The 7,466-nt window shown below is 59.6% G+C and overlaps 2 protein-coding genes across 3 annotated transcripts; both read right to left on the reverse strand.

Annotated features, from left to right (window-relative positions):
• On the reverse strand, window positions 1-4,428 carry GPAA1 (glycosylphosphatidylinositol anchor attachment 1). Of its 2 annotated transcripts, XM_069599616.1 has the most exons (13): window positions 3,637-4,428; window positions 3,168-3,531; window positions 2,767-2,946; window positions 2,570-2,681; window positions 2,254-2,401; window positions 2,073-2,174; window positions 1,789-1,985; window positions 1,519-1,715; window positions 1,267-1,420; window positions 1,009-1,104; window positions 666-856; window positions 415-585; window positions 1-311 (listed from the first exon to the last, which is right to left on the reverse strand). In XM_069599616.1, the coding sequence occupies exons 2-13, from the start codon at window positions 3,239-3,241 to the stop codon at window positions 68-70; spliced, it is 1,866 nt and encodes a 621-aa protein (XP_069455717.1). In that variant the 5' UTR covers window positions 3,242-3,531; window positions 3,637-4,428; the 3' UTR covers window positions 1-67. The 2 variants fall into 2 exon arrangements, with proteins under 2 accessions (XP_069455717.1, XP_069455718.1); XM_069599617.1 differs by lacking the exon at window positions 3,637-4,428 and having other exon boundaries at window positions 1,519-1,640; window positions 3,168-3,441.
• A 95-nt stretch (window positions 4,429-4,523) lies between these two features.
• Window positions 4,524-7,056, reverse strand: EXOSC4 (exosome component 4). The gene is made up of 3 exons (XM_069599783.1): window positions 6,186-7,056; window positions 5,030-5,236; window positions 4,524-4,932 (listed from the first exon to the last, which is right to left on the reverse strand). The coding sequence occupies exons 1-3, from the start codon at window positions 6,354-6,356 to the stop codon at window positions 4,573-4,575; spliced, it is 738 nt and encodes a 245-aa protein (XP_069455884.1). The 5' UTR covers window positions 6,357-7,056; the 3' UTR covers window positions 4,524-4,572.
• Window positions 7,057-7,466: the final 410 nt, after the last annotated feature.

Consider the following 7,466-nt stretch of genomic DNA (forward strand, 5'->3'; position numbering starts at 1 on the left):
GACATCTGAAACAGAACTGTTTATTTCCTAGGAAGAAGAGAACGTGGGGAACTCCTAGCTGCCTCCGTCACTTCCAGAAGAGCACGTTCCAGAAGAGCAGCCAGCAGGGGTAGAGGCCCAGAGCCAGCAGCGGGAAGAGCAGGGAGCCGTAGGTGTGATGCTCCAGCACGCCCTGGGCCAGTGCGGCCAGGAAGAGCTGCCAGCCCTCAGCCAGGGAGAGCGGTGCTTCCTGCAGCTCCCGCCACAGGAACAAGCTGCCCAGAAGTGTAGCTGCTGGGCTCGTCAGCACCAGCAGGGCAGTGTAGAGCGGCCTGGGGGGGCGGGGCAGAGGCACCAGGTGGGGAGGAGGAATGTGTGAGGTGGAACCCCTCGGGAAGGGTGCAGGCTCTGCAGTGGGGGCTGAGCAGCACGTACCGGGGCCCAGAGGGCTTGGTGACGGCAGCAGCAGGCACCATGCTGGCGGCCAGTAGGAAGCCCAGAGAGAAGTTGGTGAGGGTGATGCAGGCCAGCTGTAGTGCCAGGTAGATGAGGGCCACCAGTTTCAGCGCCATCCAGCCCTTGTCTGGGGCCTGTGTGCTCACCACCCTGCAAGGCAAGGGGCTCAGAGGCAGCCGCCTGCACATCTAGGGTGCACCTGCCCACAACCACCCAGCCCAGCTCCTCACCGGTGGGTGTTGTGTGGCAGCGCCAGGCCAGCTGCATAGATGGCCAGCAGCGTCAGCACTACGGCCTCGGCCTCAGCCACGGGGAAGTGCTGGGTGGCCACGTGTTGACCCAGCACTGGTAGGACGTAGAGTGCCAGGCCCATGGCCTGGGAGACCAGCAAGGGTGCCACAAGCGAGGCCAGCCCCACACCCTGCAGGGCACACAGGCACTTGGAGACGGATCCTAGGACCAAGGAGTCCCAAGGACCCTCCCCATTACTCTGCAGCTGACACTGAGCAGCAGCAGTAATTACCACCTGGGACCCTAAAAGCTCACCCCAATAGCAGGAGGGGGAACCATCACCTGTGTTGGAGGGTGGGGGGGACTGGACCCAGGGGTCTTCCCAGCCTCCTCAGGACCCACTCCAGCCTCATGCAGCTGCATCCACAGTTCCAGAGCGTGGATAAGTCAAGGACCCTGATGAGAGGTGTGATGGGCTCTGCCCAGTGGGGGACTCAGGGCTCACTCCTACTCCCCCGCCCCAAGGATGGAGAGCTCTCCCCAGCCTAGAGTAGGGGGACCTGAAGCCAGCCACAAACAGATAGTGGAGGCAGAGGATATCTTGAGACCGAGGACCAGGAGCAAAAAACCGGCGGCCGGCATGTAGAGGCCGATGGAGACAAAGCGGGAGAGCGCAGGGAGCAGGTAGAAGAAGAAGGACTGGTGCAGGCGCTCCAGAAGATGGTTGAGCTTGCGGAACATGCCCTCCAGAGCCCTGTCGGGTGTGGGCCAGGGTCACAGACGGCCAGACCCCGAGGCACCCACTCACTACCCTGCCCCAAGCATGCAAAGAGGAGATCAGAAGCCACTTACTTGCCCACCGCCACCAGATCATACTTATACTGACGGAAGCTATTGATGCCACGGAGGGTCAAGGCCTCCACGCGGTAGCGCAGGAAGAGGCCATGCGCACCGTGGGGGCGGCCGGAGGCCTGCTGCAGAACCATGAGCAACAGCGTTTGTACACTCTGAAGTGGCCCATCTATTGAGGTCCAGTCCTGGGGTTGCAGCTTAGAAGATTTGGGGACAAAGTCAGATAGGCCCGACACACAGGTCCCATGCTACCCAGGCAGGTGGCCCTACCTTGCCTTGCAGCGTGCACAACAGCCCCCCTTTCTGGCAGAAGGTCTGGAAGAGGTTGAGCAGGTCCAGGTTGGGCAGCTGTCCATTGAGGCCCTCCACAGCCACATCAAGGCTAGTGACCACATCGCTGCTCAGCTCCAGGGCCACAGCTGCCTGGATGGCCCCAGCCCGGCCCTGCAGGGGCGATGACTGCATACCTGTGGAAGCAGGTGAGTGAGCTGCCAACAAGTGACCAGTGATGACAGTGGCCCTGGGAGGGGCCAGGGCCAGGCAAGAGCACCCACCAGTGACATTGACGTCGTGGTAGGCTTCAAGCCAAGCCTCAGTGCCCAGGAGGTCGTGTTCTGTCACCAGGAAGATGATGTCTTTGGCCCAGTAAATCTGCCCTAGAGACCAGAAGCAGGTCAGCAGGGTCTGAGAGGGTGGCCAAACCCTCTCTTGCCAGTAGGAGCCCCTGAGCCTCACCCCGGAAGTGGGCAGCAAGAGCCAGCATCAACCCGACAGCCTGGCTGTTGGTTGAGTCAGGGCCACAGGGCACGGTGAGCACCAGGGACTCCGTACTGGCAGCGCGAGGTGCCCGGAGGATGCCGTACACGTTGATGCCCGACACCATCTGCACACAGTATTTGGGGGGGAGCCTCAGCACGACCGCACTCGAGGCGGCTGAGAGCCTCCCCTTCTAGTCCTAGAAATGCCCACCAGTGACTGCTCTGGCCCCAGGACATCTCCCCGCCCCCTCAAGGTGCTTCACGGTTGCAGGCACACCCCTCCCCCACAATACATAGCGCTCGTGTGTCTCATCTGGAAAGGGCAGTTTCCGGGAGAAACTCTGCGTGTAGACCTCCAGCCCCACTGACCGCATCGTCCGCTCCAGCCAGGCCACTGGCAGAGCCCTGGAGACACAAAGAGAGCTTCTGAGCAGAGTTCACTGGCCTTGACTGACATTGCTTCTCTGATAACCATAGCTCGGCCGCTCACCCCGACTTCCTGCGGTGGGCAGTGAAGTCCCGGGCAAGGCTCCGGGCACGGTCTCCGGCCGCAAACTGCTCCTCCACCATGGTGGAGCCCATGGCGTTCTCCGACATGTAAGTGCGCTGGGTCAGCGGCGGGAAAGCCAGCGCCAGGAACCAAGCGATGCCCGCCACATAGCTCAGCACGCTGCGGGGAGAGAGACGGAGGGACCACCGGAGCGTTAGAGGCCCTGCCTCTGTCTCTGCACTGGGAGTGGAGAGGGCATATCTGCGGGACCTGGCCCGAGTCCCGGGACGCCCGACGGGAGAGCTGAGCCCCAAGCCTGAGGCCCCGTCTGATCCCAGTGGGCGGGAGGGGACGGGCGCGAGCGGTCGGAGGGGCCTCTGACCCCGGGGCCCCGCCCTCACCAGAGCGGCGCGTTGAGGCGCAGCACGAGACGGGCGAGGGCGCGCCGGCGCACCGGGTCCGACAGGAGGCCCATGGCAGGGCCGGGCTGCTCCGGGACGGCGCTCCCACTGCCAGTTACGGCAGCCTACACCGCGCGCCGCTCCTGTCAGACCCGGGCTCCGCGCCCGCCCATACTTCCGGTCCCGACGGCCCTCGCGCCGCTGCGCATGCCCAGAGCAGAACCGCTGTGGAGGGAGCGAAGCCGGGTCTGGCTTCCCCAGCCTGTAGCCCGTCCAGAGAGAGCGGCCCCCAGGTAGGCTACCCGCAGTGTGCCGCACCGGAGGCAATGAAGACTACCGGCCGCCCGAGAAAGCTCGGCTCCAACTGGAATCAGAGAAGAGTGATGAATAGGGCAGCTGGGAGTAAAAGCGGAAGCGGCGATAAGCACACAGACGCCAGATCTCTGAAGGTGCTCCCACTGGCACTGACCGGTCTAACAGCCGTGGTAGGATGTGAGGGGGCTTCCGCAGAGAGGCCAAGGGGTTGGCGGGTCCATTCCTATGGATGTCAATAACCAAAACGAGCCGAGTGGAATCAGGCATGTGTCCAGAACCAAGATCATTGGGGTCGGATGACCACAGGGAAGAAGGTGCATGAAACTACTGGCCAAGGGGTTTCAAAGGAGCTGGGGTGTGTTGAGTAGAAAGTGGGAAGCACCCCTGTCTGGGCCAGGAGGTGCCTGGGATATTAGAGAAGGAGCAGCCCCTTGGTTCAGGCTGCAGGGCCTGGTGGTGAGGGCTCAGTCAAGTCTGAGGTGGAAGAAGGGGGAGCCTGAAAGAGGAAGGTGCAGTGGTGGGGCAGCAGGCAGTGTCTGTCTTAGGGTCAGGACTGAGAAGACGCCAGGTGACATTATGTGTCTGTTGTACTTTTGGAGCCCAAGGGAAGTAGCAGGACAGGCCCAAAAGGCTTCTAGAGGGCAAGAGACCCTTCAGTCCAAGCCACAATCCAGAGGATGTGGGACACGGCCCCCACATGACCATAGTGAATACCCAAAGCCACCCTCAGGATTTGTGCTCAGGACTCTGGATGTGTTGGGATGAGAATGACAGACTCCATGGTCGTGGGGCATGGCTCGTTATACCAGGCTGTGTCTCACTGCCCAGCAATCCCTTCTTGGCCCAGGCTGCTCACTTCATCCAGGGACATCCGCCTTCTTCAGGGTGTTCACCTGAAGCACCCTGATGAGCAGGGTGAGCAGCACTGAGGCTGCAAGGGGTGTGTAGTGCATGTCTGGGGGGCAGACCCTTAGTCATTGCTAGAGCCAGCACCAGGCCAGGATCCAAGGGCAAGGAAGTGCGGTGGGGAAGAGATAAAAGTACAGTGGAAGGTGCTTAGGTTTTATTCTGGGCTTGGGTGGCCCTGTGCTCAGTCCCCCAGCAAGACAGAGGCCTCTTGTACATGCTGCCGGACCACACGGTCCAGTACGGTATGTACATCCCGGGAAGCCCGGGCAGCGGCCTCTAGCACTTGCTCCAGGTGGTCCTCATGCAGTCTGGCATCCATCTCAAGCAGTGCAATCTGGCCTGAGGCTGGTAGCAAGGCCAGGGCCAGCTGGGGGCCCCCAGCTGCTTCCTCCACATGGCTGAGGTCTGCCAAAGCTGTTCCATCCACAAAGCCAGCTGAGCAGGCACACACAAAGTCCCGCATGGGTATCCCCGCGTCCAACACTGCCAGCGTGGCTGCATTCACACAAGCTGCGTAGGTCCCGCCGTCTGCCTGCAGCACCTGCAGGAACCCCCCAGTGGCATGAGTTTCAAGCTGCTGAACCCCAACTCCTCCTTTCTCTCTCCCCTCCACAGGCTGAGGGCTGCTGCCTGCTCACCTGCACATAGATGTCAATCTGGGAGCGTGGGTGCAGCTGTGTAAGGATGGCTGCCTCGAAGGTCTGACGCAGGTGCAGACCCATCTCACAGGACTTGCGGTCCCCGTGTGGCCGCCGCTTGCGCTCCCCTGTGCTGAAGGTTGCAGAACTGTACTGACAGTTCACCAGGGCCCGGTCAGGCAGGGCTCGTGCCCGGGAGCCTCTGATCTGGGGTAGGGTGGGGGAGAACACATGAGCCAGGCCCTTCCTCCCTCTACCTCCAACATCCCAACAAGCAACCACTTTACCTGCAAAACAACACAGCCCGAGGGAGGGCCATTGGGCCAGGCTCTAAGCCACCATCGTCCCTGGATCTCTCTCCTGACAGGCCTCCCTGTTTCCCCTCTTGACTCGTCCTCTCTCGACCCCATGCTTCCTTTGTATGAGAATCTGTTTACATATATCAAGTCTGATTCTACCTCCTCTGCACAATACATATACTGCTTACCTTATAAAGAGTTCCCATCACGCGTGAGATAAAAATCCTAAATCTTTTCCCTGTTTACAAAGGTCCTGGGTTCCTGCTTCCCTAGAAATCCCTCAGTCTCATTTGGAATTACCACCCCTCTTCCCCATCACCAGTCTTTCTGCTCTGCAAGAGTGCCATGCTTACTTCTACCTCTCTGGCCTTAAGTCTCCAGCGCTGGAGTGGTGATAAACCCAAGCGGTTTTATTAACACTCTCTGTCTTCACGGAGTTTATGTTCCAGTGAGGAGACAAACAGTGAGAAATAAGTTAAACTGATGTCTGAGGAGGCGGGTGCGGGAAACCAGGTAAGTGTGTGGATGTAAAGGAGGGAACTTGACTTGTAAAGGGTAGGTAAGGTGGTCTGGGGTGGGATGGGGTGAGGTGTCACCCAGAGGTGACGTCGGAGTGGAGCTGAGAGGTGAGGGAGCCAGTGAGAGCGGCCCTGGCGGTTTTAGGAGTAACAAAGCGGTGTAGCGAGCGCTGGAGAAAGGCAGGGACCGTCGTGCAAGACACTGTTAGGACTTTGGCCGCGGCCCCACAAGGCGGCGCGCGCCAGCCTCACCCCCGAGGCCTCTACTCAGCCAGGTAGCCCCTTACAGCCCGCAGTGGCCACCCCCGGAGGAAGCCCGGCTCGCGCGCGCCCACTCGCCTCGTGAGGCCCGTAGACCACCGCCAGCGCCTTGGTATTGCCCTGTTCGATGTAGGCCGAACCGTCGGCCTGCGCGAATACACCCATCCGCGCCTGGATCTTGCGCAGCTCCCCAGCGCGCCGCCCGTCCACTCGGTAGCCCTGGTCCGATAGGAGCTCCAGCCCAGCCATGCCGCCCGGGCGCTAGCCAGGCTTGAGCGCCCGGCAGAACTACACTTCCCGGTAGAATTGACTCCCCACTTCCGATTCCCCAGGACTACGGTTTCCGGGGCACCGACTCCGACTTCCGGTTCCGGACCCCTGCGATTCTCCCAGAGTTCCCGAGGGCACCACATCTCATTTCCGGTCCTTGCGGAACTGCGGCTGTGGGCCCGGGGAGGGACCCTTGCGGCCTTTTGGGGTACGCACTCGCGCCTGCAGGGCTGGAGGCATGCCGGACGTGGAGTCGCCGTGTCGTTTCTTCCCGGGTTGGTCATGGGGGCGGCTCCCTCTACCATCCGGGCCTGCCCGCCCCGCGCCGCCGCCTCTCCCTCGGCCTCTCCACTGAGCCCCGCGCTTCCCGCGCCGCTGGCGCTCCTTTACTTCTGCTTGACGCTTGGTATCTCCCTCGAGGTTTGCGGGCGATAGCCGCCACTGCTGGTCTTAAGTTCTTCCGCGGTCATAAATGCAGGCCTTCTCCCAAGCTGAGATACACTCTCTGTTCGCAGTTTTTTTTTTTTTCTTTAAACCGTTTAGTTTTTACATTTGTCCGTTTAAAAAGCAGACACATTTATGTTGTACGTACACATGGTCAAATTTTTTAGTTTCAATTTTCCATGTTGCCTTGTTTCTCTGCACTCATCCCCCTATCTACTATAGCTTAAAAAATGGCTCCGTTTTTCTTCACACTCATAATTACATCCAGGTCACACACAGACACGTGTATATGCAGCTGTACATGTACAGCCATATAGTGGCCTTTGGAACTCTTATTTTTTAAAATGGGATTGTTTCATACACTTTTGCATTTAACTCAAAAATATAAAATCTGTCCAAGTAATCCTGTGGAACTCATAGTTTTTTGGTTGATACGAGTATCAAGTAATAAGTAGAATGTACCCAGCAACCACCCCATTGTGGGCAGTGGATGTGTGTCCCGGGGTTGAGTGAAGGCTGTGTGGGAGTTAGATTCTCCGTCCTTTCCCACCTGGAATAAATGTTAAAAGTTTTTTACATAATCCTTCCGCCTTCAGAGGGTTACTGCCATTCCTCTTGCATTTCGTAGCCTGATGTCAGTCAAAT

This window comes from Ovis canadensis, chromosome 9 (genome assembly GCF_042477335.2).
Source record: "Ovis canadensis isolate MfBH-ARS-UI-01 breed Bighorn chromosome 9, ARS-UI_OviCan_v2, whole genome shotgun sequence".
NCBI classification, from domain to species: Eukaryota; Metazoa; Chordata; class Mammalia; order Artiodactyla; family Bovidae; genus Ovis; species Ovis canadensis.

What these genes read in the sequence shown, in the direction of transcription:
- GPAA1 (XM_069599616.1), bottom strand. Translation starts at nt 3,241, where the DNA reads ATGGGCCTCCTGTCGGACCCGGTGCGCCGGCGCGCCCTCGCCCGTCTC. An exon ending in GCCCACCGCAGGAAGTCGGG is followed by an intron (nt 2,682 to 2,766) that starts GTGAGCGGCCGA and finishes TTGTGTCTCCAG; the next exon opens with GGCTCTGCCAGTGGCCTGGC. An exon ending in GATCTGGTGGCGGTGGGCAA is followed by an intron (nt 1,421 to 1,518) that starts GTAAGTGGCTTC and finishes CACACCCGACAG; the next exon opens with GGCTCTGGAGGGCATGTTCC.
- EXOSC4 (XM_069599783.1), bottom strand. Translation starts at nt 6,356, where the DNA reads ATGGCTGGGCTGGAGCTCCTATCGGACCAGGGCTACCGAGTGGACGGG. An exon ending in TGGTCTACGGGCCTCACGAG is followed by an intron (nt 5,237 to 6,185) that starts GCGAGTGGGCGC and finishes ACCCTACCCCAG; the next exon opens with ATCAGAGGCTCCCGGGCACG. An exon ending in AGATTGACATCTATGTGCAG is followed by an intron (nt 4,933 to 5,029) that starts GTGAGCAGGCAG and finishes GGGTTCCTGCAG; the next exon opens with GTGCTGCAGGCAGACGGCGG.